The following is a 19,994-nucleotide window of genomic DNA, read 5'->3' as shown; positions in this document are numbered from 1 at the left end:
CCACACTTTTCACCTATCCTGCTTATGACCAATGATGTACTAACTATATTAACGATAGACTTTGTTATGACTAACAAAGATTTAAAATATAATTTGTGTCTATGGAGTTGTTCAGAAATTTACCCTTGATCCAGCTATTCCTGATTATGTATCCGTCTCCACATTAGACTAGGAGCCCTTTTGAGGACAGGGACCTCATCTTTGTATTTCCAGCTCCTGGCTCAGCATGTGCCACCATCACCCTCTTCATTATCATCATCAGAGCTAGCATTTTTAGTCTTGGGTACTGTGCTAAGGACTTTACATGAATTTTCTCATTTAATTCCTCTACCAACCACGTAAGTAATATGATTATCCTTATGGAAATGGAGAAACTGAGGTTTAGAGAGCTTAATTAGTCTAAGATCAAGAGGCTCAGTTACTTTTTTTTTTTAACCAAACTGGAGAAAAGCCATTTTGGATGCAGATTCAATGTTCATCTCATTTGCATCATATTCAAAACAACAGATCTAACCAGCCACAGAAACTATAGACAGTGTAGAAATTTTCATTATGCTTGTCCCTATCAGAATTTATAGTCTTATCCACAGGAGTTTCTCAGAATTATTGTACGTAAACATTCATAAAGGTAGTCCTTAATTTAAAAGAGATCTTTATTCTAAAGTTCATTTATAAGTCAGATGCCTTTCCATAAAATACTTAAATTATGGATTGGGTTCCCAGACTACCCTATAAAAACTGTGTGCACAAATGAGCTAAAAAAAAGATGTACCCCTATTCTCCCAATGAGAAGATCCCCTCCAGAAATTTTGACCTACTTCAATATATAAAAGTTTAGAAATATCTCTTGTAATATTTAATTTAATTTAGCTACATATACATACATATTTAAAATTACGTATCTTAAAATACATTAATCTAGAAATATTGCTTCTTTCCACTCCCACTTTTCGAGAAATAATTTTATTCAACTCTTAATGTTCATCTTTTTAACGTTAATGTCTCTGTCACTTCTAGAGCCACTCTTTAAGTCATTTTCATGACATGACTGTGAGAAGGCTCTAGGACAGGGAGGGGGTAGAGAGGAGTCTGCCAGGTGCAGTCCAAACAAAAGGAGCTTCAAGAGAGGGGAGAACTGGCAGGAGAACCTCTCCATCTGTAAGCGTGGCTCACAATTCAAGTTTTCCCTTATTGGAGGATGCCTAATTGATTCTCTAAGTAGACAGCAATCTATTTGGTTGAATGATGCCTATAAAAGTGACTCAATATGTTTTATTCCATTTTTTAAAATATGTTAAATGTACCTTAAAAAATAAATACAACTTCAGCGTTCTGTTCTGAGTGTTTTAATTTTAGCCAAGTGCCTATTTGTAGATAGTCAAGATAGTCCTGCATTACCTGAAATGTAGGTCATATGTAATACCTTTAACGGCTCTTAGCATTGAAAAGTTATAGGTGTAACCCCATCCCATATGTAATTTTTTAAAAATACTAAACTGTAAGTTAATATAAAGAATTTCATTAGTTATAATTTTTCCTATGACAACTACTTCTGTGGTTTAGTATTTATTTTTATTTTTTTGCTATTTTAAGTTTGTGTTTAGTTTACCTTTTGAGAAATCTGGCATAACCTTTGGCATAAAACTTGGTACAAGAGGACTGCTGTTAATCTCCAACCTTTAGAAATAGCTTCTTTGTACCCATAAGTTTATGAAGAAGGAACTTTGGTGAAGTTGTCTATACTTCCTCCTGTAAGAAATACATGCATAGAAGTCTGTGAAAAGTTGTCTCTAGAGAAATGTTGACCTGAATCTCTCCCCACAGTCTTTTTTACCAAATGGGTAAATAAAAGGTGTGTTTATTTTGAGAGAGTGTGTTAGTTTTTATTTTACTTCAACAAAAGGAGACAGGATTTTCCCCAAGTGTATATTCATAATACTATAACAAATATATCATGCTGAGCAAATAGTTTTAAGACAATTGCTGCTGAAAACATTAGTAAAGATGATGAGATTCTTCATTTATGTTGATTGCTGTTTTAGGATATTCTTGGAATAGAAACATATATCAGCTATTTGCTTATATAGTGAAATTTGTTTTTATAATAAAGCTCTAATTTCCTAAGTTTAAAATATTTTCTAAAACTGGGGCACTGGAGTTCTGCAGTAATGTCGGCTTTGAAGTTCATGTGTCCGTGACCCTACATAACTGCACTAAATTCATCTTTCTCATCCATTTAATAAATCTACCAGATTTTACTTCATTATTAGAATATGTTTCTCCAGTACCAATTAGCTGGACATGTGTGTCTCTATTGTAATATATTATGTCTTTCAAAGGTCATCATATTCCTATAATCATACCATCGGGACAGTTTGTAATGGCAACTTTTTTGTTTTTATGTTTGGCTTGGCTTTGCTATGTTGTGTCCTTTAAGGGCCATATGTGGTCACTAGTCAGCTATCTCCACTATGGGGCTATGGCAAGATTTCAGCATTCTTTAATGTTTTCATGGTGGAAAATCTTGAATTTGTTTATATATATGACAATTGCCTACATCTTTGTGTTTTCATTCTTTTCCATTGAATTCATCTTCTGTTCAGCTAAAATTGTGTTGTTTCTCATTTTGCATTTATATAATAGTTCACTGTCTAAAACTCATGTCTTTCTAAATAGATAATAAGTTTGTGGTGAAAGATTAATTAGGAAAGATTAATTGGTAGACAGTTTTTTAAAATGTGCTTCATAATTTTAAGTTTTTGACATCACTTTTATTTATTTAAAAATTTACATTGAAAACACTGCTTCTGAAAAAATAAATGAAAATTACATACAAATTCCTGGATGGATGAATGAATGAATTTTTGAGTGAAATTTTTAAATCACTTTTTCTTTTTGGAAGAGATGCAGTATAAGGTGGTTGCTGTATAGTCGACTAGTGTGAAGTATTTATACTACATGGAGTGCTGTGTTAGTATGCTGCTTTCTATTAAGTAGGTTTTGTGAACTGTGACAGAGAGAATGACACGAAGTCATATTTACGTAGTTACTTTCCCTGCCATTATCATTATTGTGGATTATTTAATAATTTTTACAAATCATACTCCGGCTACAATAATTGATTAAAAGAAAAAACTGACATTAAGAGATTGTGGTGTCAGAAAAGACATTACACTCTTGAAGGCAATATGAAAAACAGAAGTCTTTAAGGAAACCAAGTAGAAAACAATATTACCAGAGATTGTATTAATTAGTCAATACTTTAAAATGTTAAAGTGATGTTTTTTATTGGTAGTATATTTATATTGTTTTAAAATATAGTTTAACATTGTTTTAAAATATAGTTTAATAACCCAGTTATGCTTTTACATTTTGGTAACTGTATACTTAACTAGTATTTTGTCATTTTTTTAAATTTTAAAATGGTCTTTCAATAGTAGATGTCTTGAATTTTTCAGTTCATAAAACTGAAAAAAATTTAAGATTTAACAAAGTATCATTATTTTCTCTAAGGTGATAAAAATGTAGTTGTAGTTACAAATAAAAGATAATTTTTGAAAGAGATAGTTAACCAGGTGAGGTTAAACAACAGAAAATGATTTATGGTGATTTTATAAAATAATGACAGTCTTCATTTTAAGCTACAATGTAAAGTGCTTTATTCTGAGATTATGTATTGTGGCAGAAGCTAAAACTGCCTTTTTTCTTACAGTGCCAGAATACAACCTCTTTTTCTTTTTGCACTAACAAGACTGCTTTACCACCACAGCCCACTCTAAGTAATTAAATCAATCCTTTGTACTTACCGTATTCTCCTCTAGTGACGGTACTAGATCTGATTATATGCTTCATGCATATTCAAAGTACCGCACTGACAGCTCTTTAATGAGCTCTTACTTAATCAGTATGAACAATGTTCATCTTGTTCTTTTTTTCCTCATGCATTAGAGCTAGGAACAGTTGGGAAAAATGAAACATCCAGCATTCATTTGAAAAATATATTGTACTTTGAAAAGTGTCTAAGCTGAGGAAGTTGCATTCTGCCCTTTAAAAGTCTGATGGACAAATTGGATTACTAGTATTGGATTAAATAACAAATGGTTAAAGGAGAAATGAGAAAAGCTCACTGTGATCACAGGCTTTAATATTTTTTGTTACTTATAAAGCTAAAGGGGTCTTTAACCAGTTATTAAAGTCAGGATTAATTTGTAATGGTTCAACTTACTGGCTTTTAAAAGCTTTTTAAATTTAAAAAATTTTAAATCCCTAAAAACAATAGTGTAATGATGTATTAGAAGAAAATTTAATTTTTTTATTACTAAGCTAAGTATAGATTTCCATCACCGTGTACTATCTCAGAATAAGGAGTTAGTGTTACAGAATTGATTTAACCTCAAATATGTTTTTTCAGTTAATTTATATAATCTATGTAGCAGTATGTAATGTGTTTTTAAATATTTCTTATCGTTAGGCTTATTTCCTTTTGAAACATGAGACTCTTGTAGTATTAGACATTTCCTAACAATTAGGGGAGGAGGATCTTTTATTCTTACCTGGAAATCACAGGCATGAGTTAAACTGAAAATAACACAGTACCACATCAATATTGTTATTCTCATGCAAGCAGTCTTCCATTGAAGAAAATGATGCTAATTTAAGAGTAGGCTAGTTGCTACTAGTATTGCCTGAAAGCCTCAATTATAGGTTAAGTTAAACTCAAAACAAAGTTTTAATATGTCTATATTTTTAGAAGCCACTTAGGTTATGAACACAAGAATTAAGTCTTTAATCAGAAAATAAAATATCATAAAAACTATGCCTATTAATATTGCACACATGTGTCATTTCACTGATCAAAAAGGCCTTCACCAGGGTACAATTGGCCTTTTTCCAAATTGCAAGCTTTTTCTCAGCTTTTTCTTTTTACTCTTTCTTCTTTTGTTGCTACCCAGGGATTTGTGCCTATCGCAGCCTGTATCACATGATCAGTGTCAAGACATCACATGGGCCAAAGTGAATACAAAACCAGCTACTCTAAAAGAGAGATTAAAAATACTGTAAAACAATAAAGACTTTTGTTCATACACTAAAAGAATCTGTCCTAAGTTTGCTTCATACCATAAAGTATCAGCAGCATCTAATGAAGGCGCACATCCTCACTGTTCTCCCTAATGATGAACAACAGATATCTATTTTACAGGGATATTCTAAAGTACATGTTTAATCTTTTGCACACAGATCAATTCTTTATATTTTATTTTCATTCTAAAAATTTCCAAAAATTTCTATTAATGTAGAAATAGTTAAATAAATTATGGTACATCCATAATTTATGCAAGTATTAAAAAGAATGAGGTTAGATCTTTGAACAGCATGACAAAAGCAAATCACAGGATAATATATAATATGATCTCACTTATATTAAAAAAAACACTATATGTGTCTATAGATAAGGTACATACGTGTGTGTGTGATAGACAAAGCTATCTGTGTGGTCTGGAAGGAGATATGCTAAACTGTAATAGTACTTAATAGTACTTACGTCTGGAGGAGGAGTGGGGAATTGGGGAGGGTGAGATTGGTGAAAGAGGGCTTGACTTTTTACTCAGTTGTACCTCTGTACTGCGTGAATTTTTAAAATGGACTGCTAATGTATTTGAAAGTTAAAAGAAAATATCTCACTTAAAAAGAAAATGAGACTTAAGGAATTAGCTGGGATATTTAATTTTTTGTTGGATATTTAAGTTAACCCTATGAATCTTTACAGAAGTTGGACTGAAGTATTAAATAATGGCTTAGCAAATCAATAAACAAATTATAGATGAAATCCAGAAAAAAAAGTCAAAGAATTGTAAATTTGACTAGGTAAAATTTGAAGGGAGAGAAAGGAAGAAGATGGGGAATTAATATTTTTCTTGAGTATGATTGTGGCCTACTTCTACATGAACAATACCGGTTATATACTGACTTTTGAAGGGGGGTCGTACGGATGATGGAAGTGCTATTAGGGAAAGTGAATTTTAAATGTGCAATTAGTAAATTTGTAATCTAAAATTTTAGATTACCTCTCTGCTCATGTTTTGTGATTTACTGAACATTACTGTGTTCATTATAATGTTTTTTCAGATAGCTACAGGTATTTTTTATAAGTCATTTATATTTGGAATAATTTGCAAGTGTTTACCCTATTAGGGATGATGAGTTCCAGAATGGTATATGCACATACATATCTTTAGTTTATTTTAGGGGAGGAAAATAAGAAAAAAGAACCCAAGTTGTTACAAGTGGAAGCTTTCACAAAATCTGTGGACTTCTCTGATCTTCCTGCTAGTCTTATAATTCTCATAATGTTTTTTTTTTATCATGACCATATGTCTGTCAGCACCATGAGTTCCTCATTGAAACATAATAACAAGTCAGCCTCTGGGGAGGATTTAAAAGTTGGAACACTTTTTTTTTACTGTACTTAGTGTTGGTATGATCTGTAGAAATGTACAGGGGAACTGAAATGTATATGCTGAATAATACAAGCTTTGGAAGATTGGCTTATGAATTTTTAAATATTGATTTTTTTCATGTCTTGGACTTTAATCTTCTGTTATTATAAACAGTTTAATTTGTACTGTTGGTGTAGCTAAAATATGTTTCATGTTAAAAAAAGAACATGTGCTAAATAAACTATTATTTGGCTTGTAAAATATCATATAATAAGAAATAACTCTTCATGAATTATAGGAAGGAACACAGAAGAAGAAGAAGCTATGATGCAGGAATGGTTTATGTTAGTTAATAAGAAAAATGCCTTAATAAGGAGAATGAACCAGCTGTCTCTTCTGTAAGTACTCGTGACTATACCTGTTTTTCCTGCGACGTTGATGAATCTTAGGCTTTTTGCCTTCTTTGGGGTTTCATATTTATTAGACTTATTTTTTTTTCTTTCCTTGAGATTACAGTATATTTTAAATAAATAGTATATAAGCAATTTTCATCTGAACAGTAAGAATTTTAAAATAGAGTGTAATATTTTTAAAAATGTATTATATAGAAAGCCAAGGAATATAAATAATTTTTGCATTTAAGAAATAAAGCACTTGTGCACAAAAAGGAGGTTTGGATTATATTAAGGGATTATATTAAGGGTTATATTAAGAGGGGGAAAATAAATAAAATTGAAGTTTATTTAACATCAAATTTTGTTAAAAATTAAAATAACTCTTAATGAGGACAAAAGTACCTTTGTATTCTACAGATGATGTTACCCTAAATTTTGGGATGAAAGATTAATGGCTTACACAGAAGTGACCTTTTTATCATAGCAAGAATTACAGTAAAATGGCGACTAGACCAAATGTAAGCATTCCTGGTCTTTGGCGTTTAGTTCAGTATAGGACTTAATGCTTGCTCCTTTTTGCTCACTAGCAATGTTCTTATCTTATGCCACCTAGTGTGGGAAGGAGCAGGCTTACATGTTTTATTTTAGCGAAAAACTCTTTTTGTCATTTCTGCCATACCTGAGCTTGATAAAAAGAGTTATGAAGAAGCACAAAACTGAACTAATTCTGGATTTTTAATCATCTCTGTATTAGACTTACACTGGTAGTACTTTCATGTTTTTTATAGTCTTTTCACATGGAGTTCTAGACAAAAGAATGTTTATTGTGAACTATGAAAAATATTTTACAAAATAGCCTTATAGCTGGCATTTAATACAAGGTGCACTGAAGAATGAGACTACTTATCCACAGATTAAAATATACCTCTGTGCAATTCAAAATTGAAGGAGAAAAATAATCGCACTAGTAAATACTCAAGCTGAGGAAGGTTTTAGGTTTGTGTATCATTTGTTTGGAGTAGCTTAAAGTTAAAGAGAAAAGTCAGTTATGAGTCCTAAAATCAATGTAACCTAAAGGTTCTTTTAAGTGTTTAATGATTTAGTAATTAGCATATTGATGAACTTTTTGCAACTTGCCTAGGGAAAAAGAACATGATTTAGAACGCCGGTATGAACTGCTGAATCGGGAATTGCGGGCAATGCTGGCCATTGAAGGTGAGAAATGCTGTGGTGGAGTGACGGATGTGCGGTGTCAGTGTCAGAGGTTTAAAGAGTGTAATACACTTCTGGTCTCACTAGGTGTGGCCCAACTAGGACCCAACAAGAATTACAAATAAATGCTTTAGAGGCAGAAATAGTCACGTAAAACCTCAGGACCCTAATCCAGATAGATAATCATTATGCTTGCTATTAAACACAAAAGTGTCTTAACTTTTGTCAGTAAGCTTAAATGTGCACAAAATGGAAAATATAGGGAGTTAAATGATTTAATTACATTTTACTATGTGCAATTTAAAGTTGTTTCCAGTAGGGAGGTTTGGGAAACATTTATCATTTTGATTTTTCACATTCAGACTCTAAATTTTTACCTTAATATTTAATTGATGTCACCTGTTCAGTCTACTTTAGTTCTTAAGATTCCAACTTCTATTAAGTGAATATTCAGGCAAAGATTGGCAGAAGAGATAAATGAAACACTTTCACACTTTTCATAAAGCTTTTAAATGAATTATATGGTAGTCCTAAGGATGGTTTATACTATCAGTAAACATCAGCTAGCTTAACTATAGTATTTACTATTTATGATTATTTTAAAAAATTCTTAGGTGTTTTAGAATGCTGTTCTCCTTACACCTCTTAGTTGAAAATGTCTTATAGTTCAAAGATGTCTGCTTAAAAGCTAATCCTCTGGGCTCTGTAAAATGGACCTTTTGTCTAATCAATGCAAATTGATTTTCCTATTCTATATTGACCTCTTAACCCATTGACTGTCCATGGTAATTTCCTTCTTCACCTGATAAGGTACCTGATCCATAATAGGTCAATTCTAATTAGTTCAGAAACTGGAAATTTTAGTTTGTAAGGGAAAGCCAAATGAAACCATACATTTTAAAATATCTTAATTAATATTGTTATTAAATAAAATACATGCTATTTATCTAACTAGTATCTTATACATTTATAGAAGTTTTATTTTTTAATTACTTTTATATCCATAATCTCATTTGATAAATGTGACTGACAATATTTGTATATCCTTGTTTAGAAATCAGACTTACTTTATTTAAAAGGCTTCAGATAGCTAATTTCCTTCAAGTGGCTATCCGAATGTATCAAATTATGCCATTGATAATGACTGTAAAATTTGTCAAAATTATTTAAGAAGTTCTATGAAACTTGCCTTTGAAAGAAAATGCACAAGTATACTAAATGGTATTTTTCCTCTTCATATAATTTTTGTAGTAACAGTACAGTCTTTAAAAGAGATTGGAAAGCTAAATAGTCAGTTGAAAAGTATGTACAGCAAATACTATTTATATGGTATATATATGTATGTGTAATATGAAATGTATATATATAGTATGTATAATATGTAACTCATTATACAGTTTATTCTTTATAGATTCATTATACATTACACTCAATACAGAGTATTAACATTTTTTTTAGCCACTCTCTCATGTATACTAAGTTAAATCATCCCTAAAATACGACTTGATACCATACAGTTGACTTCTAAGGCAGATATTGCTTCTATCCCAAAACCAGTATTATACCAAATTCTGTCTTAAAAGGAGGGCCGTGATTCATATAAAAGATCCCACTGTCATCAGCAGTCCTATCCCTGTATACCAGACCTGCAGTCTTAAATAATCTAACATTTCATCTGCCTGCTCTTCTTGTACATAGAGAAGACCATATTTTTGAAGAAGAGGTGAAAAAATAGTTTTTCCTTTTGAAACACCTTTAATACAATTGCTAGTTTTTTGAGATTTTATTCTGTTTTATTTTTTAATTAATATTATCGTCCCATATGTGATGGTGCCTTAAGTCTCTCAGCTAGTTTCTGTTTCTGATTGAGGGAAAAAAAGAGACTTGAGGAAAGAGGCAGCCTGTTGATGACAAATAAAGACACTTTCTTAGAGAGAGGGCTTCCCACCAGCCTGGGCAGTACGTGGACTGGCTTGTCCTAGAGAGGCACGGATATCATGATGTTCAGTTCTGTGAAGACAGTGTCCTCTGAGCTAACCCTTAGAATGGGCACGTGTGCAGTTCAGTAGCCTTTGGGAATGTTAAAACACCCCAGGAAAACACATGAATAGGCAACATTAATTGGTTTTGTTTTGCTTTCCTTTGTTTTAAAGTTCATTCCTCTTTTCTTTCCCATCTCTTCTACCTGGTAGCCATAAGATGGTTTTCATAATAAATAAACTAAAATCTTTTCAAAGAAATCTGCTGCTGAAACCATTCACCAGGAGAAAAGCACAGACTATTAATAGTCATAGCACACTGAAAGAAATATTAGCAGCTTGGTTTGAGAGAGAAAAAAAATTCAATATATCCATTATTCTGAGAATCCATTATCACTTTGGCCTGTTTTTTACCTTTCTTTCCCTGAGGGCTTTTTCATAGCAGGAGTTTCACTCTACTGAGCTAAGTTGTAGCATCCCTTAAGCTAACAAACATCTTTTAGATACTTTTCCTATAGTTTTTTTGTTCCAGATTATTTAATGCCCCCTCAGGAAAGATAAATTCATTTCTGCACACATTGGGGTGGGCTTTTAGAAAGTGGTGTGTTCATTTTCTGCACAAGAAATGGATCTTCTCTAGGATTTTGTACATCTTGATTTATTCTTGGCTTAGAGTTTGAAGTGGGTGCTCTTCTAAAGGGATTTATGCATAGGTTCACTATTTTTGTAGTTATGGTTTATATGATAAGCTTTTTATATTTAAAATCAATATGTAATCCTGTGGAGGAGCTTATCCCCTAAAACCCCATTTGTAAATCTATTTTAGCTTTGTTACACAGCACAGCCACAGTCTTCCATAGACTGATTAGGTACAGCAGTAGAATCCTATCAAATGGCCTGCTCTGATGATGATGCAAACTCTTTCAGGATTGCTAGTTGACTGGAACTAAAGATAAGACTTGACTGCAATCCCCCAATGTGCTCTTTACAAAACTAGTGTTAATTTTCATCAAAGTGCCAGGCTTATTTATAGTGGCAAGGTTGAAGGTTTACTACAAGAACTTTAGGTCCTTTCTGTTAGAGTGTTTATAGGTATTTCTTTTGCCTTTTTTCTAAGGTAATTATCAACTTCAGCAAATAAACTGAATTGGAGAATGAATAATTGGCCCTATATATCAAAAAGAGTTTTTATATTAACAAAACAGCTCACTGCAGATGGACATAAACAGAATCTCTTTATTTCAACACTTTGGCTCAAATGCAGCATCAAAACTTAATCCTATTTGTTGCGAGAGGATATGGCTTTTGTAGCAAAAGTATGATGGAATCTTTAAATTAATCAGAACTCACACTGTAGTCTGTCCAAGCCAAAGTCAGTGCATCTAGCTAGCTGTGACTGGTGTTATAGGTGAGTAATCCTTTCTTACAATGCATAACAGGTAACATAAATTTACGTGCAGGTTTTTCAAACATGACATTACATCTAGGTGAAGCTATTTAAAAGGGGATTTTAAATTTTTTAAATTTAGACTTGAACATATAAATGTGAATTGTGATCAACTTTAAGATATTATTAAATTTTTTAAATCATCAAAATAGTTTGTTTACCAAATTATCATTCAAATATGCATGTGTATGTTTATTAAATTTACTCCCATGAGAAAGCAAATACAAAGTAAAAGTAGTTTTGCTAGTGTAAAATCTACTCACCACACATAGCTATTTCCTGTACAATTGACTAATATTTTGTAGATACATGTTAATGTAGTAATGACATTTAATATGAAAAATCCTATAAATTTATGCTAGAGCATTTTAAATTCTAATGTCAGTTAGAAATAATGAAAATTACCTAAATATTCATAACTTAAAAGTATTTTTGTTACAGTTAGGAGAAATGTCATTATTGAGCTAGGAAAAAGTTAAGATTTTAAAAATTATTCAGTATCGCAGGGGTTAAAAAAAGAGTTTTCTCTCTTTTCTCTCTCATCCATATATATTGTTAAAGCCTTATTTTTTAAAAATTAAAGAAATCTTGATATTTCTAGTTATCAATTAAAGCCTTAAAAGTGATGTCAAGTCGCTTAAGAGAAGGAATAATTTAATTAGGAAAATTATGTGTTGCTTTAAAAATTTTTATAATTTTATGTGTTGTTAAAATTTATTTTCTCTTGGTTTTAAAAATTTTTATAATTTTCAATTTAATTATATTTTTATGCGTGGTGGAGAAAATTTATTTCCCAGTCGTAAAGCTCTTATCAAAATCTTTTGGAAGTAACGAATTATAAACTAAAGCTTATAATCAGAATAATTTCTTGAGGTTGGAAATGGAAAAATTAATATTCATCAGAATTTGCTAATCTTAATAATTATAAAATTTAGTTACAAATCTTTTACAAATTTAGCAGGTTTTTCTCTGAGTTAATATTTCTAGAACTACGGTTACCTGAAATTAGACTAGATGACCTTTAAGATCTTTCCAACCTGAAGAGTCTATTAATTTTTCTGTTGTGTAGAATGAGACTGTTTAAGAACAAGAACCAGATTAGAAAATTGTCCAGAATTCCTGACCTCAGTTGCATTTAAATCCAAAGAGTAAAATTGTGATAGATAAATTATGTGGCTTTTCTTCAATGTTGCTGTTTTGTTATTTTTTAAATTCTTACATTCAGGAAAAAACTTTCCATAATAATAGTTTCTTTACTCCTCTTCATGCTATAGAATATTTCACTTCTTTTTTTACAAGAATGTTATGTGGCCACTACATGTATTTATTTGTGTGATGCTTTGTATGCAATGTGGATAATTAATACATGGCATGTTTCATATATATATGTATGTGTGTATTTGAGTTTATAATGAAAGGAATAGTGGTAAAATTGAATAAACCATTCTAGCTTTTTGCTGCTATTCTAACCTTTATTGCATGATGATGCATCTAATTTTTAATTTGTAAATACAAGATAGAATTCCCTCTAGCACCATTTGCTTTCATAAAGCTGCTGAGCAGTTTGCTGTCTTGAATAAATTTTGCTTTGGAGGAGGTCGCAGGGATTTGAACCAGCACATTCTTGTGTGTTTTGTGAAGATTCACATGGTAACCAGCGGTGTGCATTGTTAGGTTTATCTGAATAAGCACCAGCCATGTGAGTTTTAACATGATTGCCCAGGGCAATGGAGAGAGAAGAGAGAAACCCGAAAGGATTGCACTCCTCTCTGTTTTTTGGAAAGTGCATTTGCTGGGGGAGGGGGCCGCATGAGTCAGTGGCCATGGTTTTGTGTGTGTGTGTGTGTGTGTGTGTGTTTAAAGCTGGTGTCCTGTTTCCCTCTAGGTCCTCATTTGTTCTGCTATCTGCCTCATCATCTACTTCTTCTTTTCATTGTTTACCTTCCTAATGAGGGAGGCGGGGTAGACTGGGGATTGATTGACAGCTACAAGCCCTTACAGTCTGGCCAGAGAGCAGTTGGCTTTGGTTTCAAAAGTGCTTTAAATGTTCGATTTGGTCCTGTTTTTATTAAACGAAACTGCTGCTCATCTTAAGGAAATGATCGGACCAGCAAAGAATAGGAAACATATTATTGGGGCCTAAAACCTTCAAAAAACTGTCCCTACCCATGGAAAGAGCACTGCCCATCGAGTTTTCCAACCTTTAACTTGGGTTTCAAACAGAAGTATGTAATTTTTCCTTTGCAAAAGTGCTTTGATTTGAAACCACCCAGCAAACCTCTCCAAAAGAAAACTGGCTGTGATGCGATCGAGAGCTGCAGTGTAATATTGCAGAGCAAATTTATTTTTTACTTCAAAGAAAAATGCTAATTAGCCGATTCACTACTTTTAAAGTTATTGTGAAGCATATGGCGCCCAGTGTGAGATACATCCAACTGCTAAAATAGAGCGAAGAGGAAATTAGCGAAGAATGGGCTGTATGGGGTGAGCACGGGGGTGGGGGAGGAGGATAGGTTCTCAGGCAGATTCTCTAGCCTTTTCAGAATGATTTTATCGCCCATCTCTGCTTCCCGCCTCCTCATTTACCCACATCCCCCACCACCAGCCCTCGGCCGACCTCTTCTAGGACTCCAGCTCTCCCTCCCCCACTTTGGCTGAAATCAGGTGCGCACCTCTGGCTGGCCGCCGGCTCACACCTGGTCACTTCTGCAGGTTCCATCCCAGCCGTAGCCATCTCGATCTGCGAGAAGTATTTAGAAAGTAAGGTTTGAGGGGTGAAATCCTCACCACGACGGCCAAACTCCATAAAACACTAGCTAGTGGGACTCTATAATATGGTTTGCGGAGAAGTACAAGGAAACTGGAAAGGCGGGAAAGGGAGGGCAGGGGCCGGGTGTGCCGAGGCCCTTCGGGTGGGTAACGAGCCTCTCGTCCTCTGCAGACTGGCAGAAGACCGAGGCCCAGAAGCGACGCGAGCAACTCCTGCTGGATGAGCTGGTGGCCCTCGTGAACAAGCGCGACGCGCTAGTCAGGGACCTGGACGCTCAGGAGAAGCAGTGAGTGGGCGGTGGGGTCGGGATCCAGGTTCTGCCGCCTGCTGAGGGGCCGAGAAGTTCGCCGAAAGTTCAGTCCAGAGGTCTCGGGTGGGCCGGGGCAGCCTCCCGCTGGCCCCGAGATCCCCGTCCCCGCTGGGGCTCCAAATGCCGGGCGAGAGGGCAGTGCTGCTCTGCCCTCCACGAAGAAAAATAATTTTGTTTCCTGTTTGACTTCCAGGGCCGAAGAAGAAGATGAGCATTTGGAGCGAACTCTGGAGCAAAACAAAGGCAAGATGGCCAAGAAAGAAGAGAAATGTGTTCTTCAATAACAGCCGGACCAGAATCTTTCCCAACATTTTAGTCTTGGGTCCCCAGACCAGAAAAAGTCAGACTCGTTGTTGATTTAAAACTTTAACATTTTGTTTGGCTGGATTGTACTTCTTTACTACTACCCCCACCCCTTTTCTTCCCTCCTTTCCAGATAATATACAGAACTCCAAAATAGCTTTGTTTAAGGATTTTTTGTGTATGTGAGTTAATCATTTCCTTGAAATCATGTGAAATAGATTTGCACAGATACCTTGTGAGTGATTGGTATTGGGAGTGTTCAAGAAACTGTTCAGAGAAGAAAGAAAAGAAAACCCTTCCCGCATTATGTTCCCTCCTTTTCTGATGGGAGGAAAATTTGAAAACATTGTTGTTGTTGTTGTTGTTGTTAATAGCATAATGATGGTGGGAGGGGGGGTAAAAGAGGGATAAGAAAAATGTCATGAATGATTTTTTTCCAGTCCTGCCATATCTAACACTGACTCTGTTACCTAAATTTTATAGTTAGATCATATTCAATCTGCTTATTAAACTGTGTTCTATTTACCAGTGGGATTTTCTGCAGTTGTTTTGCGTTTCACTGTAAGGATAATAGAGCTCCTCTCCTCTGCTTTCTTCAGAGGATGGCTCTGTAACCTAGCCTGAGACAAGTCCTGTGATTTAAAGGTGAGCTGTGAGGATGGGACTAATTGACATACATCAGTTTACAAAGACGGGCTTATCATCTGAGAATGCGCCATCTTTTTCTCTGGATAATTATTTATTACATCTAGCTTGGTTCCTACAATTTTGTTGGGTCTCAACGTTGGCTCAAGAATGCTGTTAATATTTATTCTGTATTGATAAAAGTCTGTCTTGCCACTATGAGTAAATCCCCCAATTAATATTTTCTTCTCTAGCATCGCACTGTCATTTTTTGTGAAAATGGTTATCCGTTTATTTATTACAATACTGAGTCATATATAAATTTTCAATAAAAGCAGAAACTTTCTTACCTTAAACACTGCTGCTACTTCCTTGCAATGAAAACTTGACACTGGTTTAAGGAGAAGTTTGTGTATCCATAAGACTTTTCTTGTGGGAAAAAAGGGGTCCTTTTGATTGCAGGACAGGATCCTGGCTGTATTTGGAGCTGAGTAAGTTTACATCATCCCAGAGGGGCCCTGCTGACACACGAATGTGAATTGAAAAGCAGTTAGTCATATTATCTTAAGCATTGTAAACTATCATCTTTGGTTAAGGGTCATCTCTGTTGTTAAAGATTTGAGGAAATTTGTGATTCCACAGCACTGAAAAAAATGCTAATATCTTGATGAATTTTCCACGTTAATATTTTCAGTTATAATTTTGCACTCATGAGGAAGAACTATGACTTCTGATAACTGGCAAGTCTGTAGGTGCTGAAGTGAAAGGAGGTGAAAGGAAGAGGGTTATTGTTGGGGGAGGGGGTTAAGTGTGTGTGCAGATATGTGTGTATGAGATGAGTGGAAGGGAACTTAGCAAAGAAGTTCTAGGCTACAGAAAAAACTGGCGATTTTATGGTAGTTTCCATCACTCCTCTGCAGAGGTGTCCCAAACAAAGAAAGCTCGTTCAACAAGTCTGGAGACAGAGAGGACAGTCCACCAGCATTTAAACTTTAGCCTAGATCACACATACATAAATATACACACATACATCTATGTACGTATACATACAAATAGTTATGCACACACAAATTCCGCTCGGAAAATCTGTAGCCGCCTTCAATTGCCATTCTTTGAAAAGGATAATGAAAACTTGGTACAGCAGAATTTCTTCATGACAAGGATTTTAAGAAGTTATTGAAAAGTTATCGGAACGAAATGAAATCGGGTATTTGCCCTCTTTCCTCGTTCTCTGGGGGAAGCTCTCAGAACCCTGCTCTACCGCCAGGGAAGCCCCCAGGCGGAAATCGCCAGCCTGAAGCAGCCTGGGGCTTGGGTGGCCAGCGCCCCCCACCCCTTTACGCTGGATTCGGGGAACCTTCCCTCCTGAGGAGCCTCGCAGAGAGGCGGCTCCCCCAGCCGCTCCTGACCTGCCAAGTGACAAGCCTTCCCTAGGCACAGACTTGCTACCCTCTCCCTGCCCCGTCTGCCCCAGGCCCGAGCCTCGCGGGGTTTCCATGGGAGCTACTCCGTGGCGCCCGCACGCCCCGCAGCGGCGGCGCGGCGCGGACCCCCGGGACTAGCCGGGTCAGGCTCGCGGCGAGGGCGCCGCGTCCCGATTTCGTCGCGCGGTGCCCAAAGGCTGCCTCCGGAGCGCAGGCGCGAGCCCAGCATGCCGAGAGGCCGGGAACCCGAAAGCCCGCGCTCTGGGAACAGAAGCTGTGGGCCGGGGGTCGCCGAGAAGGAGGAGGAGGAGCGTTGGCATCCGGCTGGTTTGGGCACAGCCTGCGGGCCGGTGCAGAACTTCCGCCCCTGGCTAGGATCCCACGGCCCCGGAGCCAAACCCCTCCCCTGTCCCAAGTGTCTTCCAGAGTCTGACCCGGCCTCGAGGTCACCTGGATGCTGGATCCGGGTCCTGAGGCCCAGCTCCCACGCCCCCTCCCCGGCCCAGGGACCTCGAGGTGGGTCGACATGCCCTTTCCCGCGATGCCCCCTCTTCCCCTCACGGCGCTGGGGCCACTACTGGAACGGTCGCGGCTTCTGGCCCAGCGTCTCCCACCTGGACGTTTGCCTAGCGACGGCCGCCTCAGTCCTCTACGCGGCGTACAAGAAACTTTCATCTCAGTCTCTCGCTGTCTACTCTCCACCCTCTCCCCTGTCCTCTCTCTCTTTCTTCTCTTAATCCCGGGGTTTTATGGGTTGAGCATTAAGAAAATTCGCCTGCAATTTGGGATTAGATAAATACTCTCATTAGGGGAAAAAAAAAAAATCGTGCTACTTGATACCTCCCAACTTCCCCGAGACCGTGGCAGCATCTGGAACCGAGAGCGCCGGACTCCCGCGTGGCGGGCCCTGGGGACCGCCTGAGCACATTCCAGCGCGCACGGCCGCCCCACCGCGCCGCGCCGGACCTCGGCCCGGCGCTGCACCGCAGGCAGAACGGCCCGGAGGAGGCAGGAGTGCAAGAAGGAGATTGCGGGACGGGGACAAGGGCAGGCGCCCCGGGAACGGAGGGTGAACCCAGGCACACGGAGCGCAGGCCCAGGCTGGGGCAGCGCCGGGCTAGGGACGCAGACGCTGCGGACGCTCACCCTACGACGCCCACAGCCTGGTCCCCTCTAAAAACTCTAAAAACTAGTGCGCTCCAGCCCGCGCCTTTCTCCGGTGCTCAAGGCGGGGGTGTATTTCGTTTCTTTCTTTAAACCTCTGCACCGTCTCGGGGGCTCCGAGCGCGGGCCGCGCGGGCTATTCCCCCCGGGGGCCTGCGCCAGCCTAAGGTGTGTCCCCGGCCGGGTCAGCGCTGCGCTCTGCGCAGTTTCTTTTCCTCTTAAAGCTTTTTCTTTCTCTTGTTTTTCCTTTTCTCTCTTTCTTTTATTGTGTTCTCTCTCTGTCTCTCTTTCTTTTCCTTTTGTGAATGGGCCGCGGTGTCTTTGTTCTGGAGAGAAGCGCCCGTGTCGCTGACTTTTGTGAACCAGAGAAGGATCTTGTAAAACCTCCTTTTCTCCTTCCTACTCCTCCACTCCCACCCCTCCTCCTTGGCCCCTTTGATTAGATGTTCCCTCATCGTCCAAAAAAAAAAAAAATGTAATTTCGTTGGTCTGGCGGCCACTTTCTTTGAACATTAGCTCGCTTTCAGCTCCAACTTCAATTAGAAGGAGTTGATTTTGAGAGATCAACAAAAGAACCGACCAAAGCCTTATTAAAGGTCCTAAGAAGATCTCCCGAGTCCTTTGAGAAGCAGTTAAGGAAACAGTGTGCCCTCCATCATATTCTGTTACCGTATTTTATTCGGACTCCAAAGGAAAGTGTCGCTTGGGGGAGGGGGAAGCACTTTGATGAGCGGCGGCCGCGGCCCCTTTTCACTCAGCGGGCTCCCCTTCCTTCTCCTCCTCCTCCTCGCCCAGCGCCCCGTCCGCTCTCGGGGCCCGACCCCGCGGCCCGGGCAGCGCCGGCGCTCCCCTCCGCGATGCGCCTGGCAGCGCCTTGACTCGCCCTCACACTTACTCCTGTTCAAACTTTTCACTCCGCCTGTTGGGGTGGAGGGGAGGGGGGATTAGGAAGAAGGGGTAGGAATTCCTCGAAAGGGAATAAAGTCGTGCCTAATATTCAGGAGGAGGTGCCATTTAGAAGAATTGTGTTGCTCGGTGTTGGGGAGAAAAGAGTTTTTTGCGCTTTGAGAAGTCTACCCAGGTAGACGTGTTTGAGAAGTTTGTTCGGCTGGGAAATGGGCTTTGCCAGTACGAACAACCCGGGGAAATCGCGTCAAGGAGGCTCCTTCTGCGGCATGTGGAAAAGAAATTGAGGGTAGGGGTCTGTGGCCACGTTTTCCACCAGACTGGCCTTGGTAGAAGGAAACCGGGAAGGAGGGAGAGAGAGTGTGAAAGAGAAAGTTTCCTCTCAAAATCTGTCGATTCAGAAGTAGAGCGTGTGTGTAAGGGAGAGGGTACGCTGGGCTCCAACATTTCAGAGGAAGTGTTTAAGATTTGCAAACACCCTTCGTAGGGAGTGGGAACCCCAGGAGACGCCGAGGAGCAGGTAGGTGGCGGTGCCTCCCCTGCGGGTGCTGTTCCCGGACTCCGGAGTCCCGAGGCGCCGAGGCGGGATCTGCGCCCCTGGAGCCGCTCCCGCGCTCGGCAAAGTAGCCTGTGCCAGCACGAGCCGCCCGCGGCGTTCCATCTGCAGGTGGCGGCGTGGGGAGGAAGACGCTGGGGCCCGCGGCGCGGCGAGAGGGGCCGGGGGCCCGCTCTCCTGCAGCCCGCCACTCTGGAGTCCTCGCGCCCACAACCGGGCCGCCGAGACGAGTGGCGCGCGGGAGAACGAGGGAACCGGTTCTCCAGCACCTCACCTCCTCTCTGCTACTCCCTCCGGGGCGCCGAAAGGGCGAGAGAAGCGCGGGGGCCCCGGGGCGGCCTCGGGACCGACGTCCCCCTCTGCGGCCGGTGCTCGGGCGCTGCGCTCGCCTTCCTCGCCCCGCTCTGGGCCGCGTTTGCGGACCAAGCCCCCGAGTTAGCGCGCGACCGGGGCGGGGCGCGCGGGCG

The 19,994-nt window shown here is 38.8% G+C and overlaps 1 protein-coding gene and 1 long non-coding RNA gene across 12 annotated transcripts in view; one reads left to right on the top strand and one right to left on the bottom strand.

Moving 5' to 3' along the window:
- Nucleotides 1-15,378, top strand: part of EHBP1 (EH domain binding protein 1) — a 403,867-nt gene extending 388,489 nt beyond the window's left edge. For all 10 annotated transcript variants that reach the window (XM_046660551.1, XM_046660550.1, XM_046660552.1 and 7 more), the window contains 4 exons: nt 6,736-6,835; nt 7,974-8,047; nt 14,412-14,526; nt 14,744-15,378. In XM_046660551.1, the coding sequence (XP_046516507.1) occupies nt 6,736-6,835; nt 7,974-8,047; nt 14,412-14,526; nt 14,744-14,834 (380 nt within the window). In that variant the 3' untranslated portion in view covers nt 14,835-15,378. The remainder of the gene's footprint in view (nt 1-6,735; nt 6,836-7,973; nt 8,048-14,411; nt 14,527-14,743) is intronic.
- On the bottom strand, nt 14,533-19,889 carry LOC124239140 (uncharacterized). 2 transcript variants are annotated; one of them, XR_006888553.1, is made up of 3 exons: nt 19,802-19,889; nt 15,828-15,995; nt 14,533-14,777 (listed from the first exon to the last, which is right to left on the bottom strand). It is a non-coding gene; the product is annotated as an uncharacterized LOC124239140 (long non-coding RNA). The 2 variants fall into 2 exon arrangements; XR_006888554.1 differs by lacking the exon at nt 19,802-19,889 and adding an exon at nt 17,516-17,670.
- Nucleotides 19,890-19,994: the final 105 nt, after the last annotated feature.

This window comes from Equus quagga, chromosome 5, assembly GCF_021613505.1.
Source record: "Equus quagga isolate Etosha38 chromosome 5, UCLA_HA_Equagga_1.0, whole genome shotgun sequence".
NCBI classification, from domain to species: domain Eukaryota; kingdom Metazoa; phylum Chordata; class Mammalia; order Perissodactyla; family Equidae; genus Equus; species Equus quagga.
Note: the sequence above shows the minus strand (reverse complement) of the source record. Positions and strands in the feature narration are given on the sequence as shown.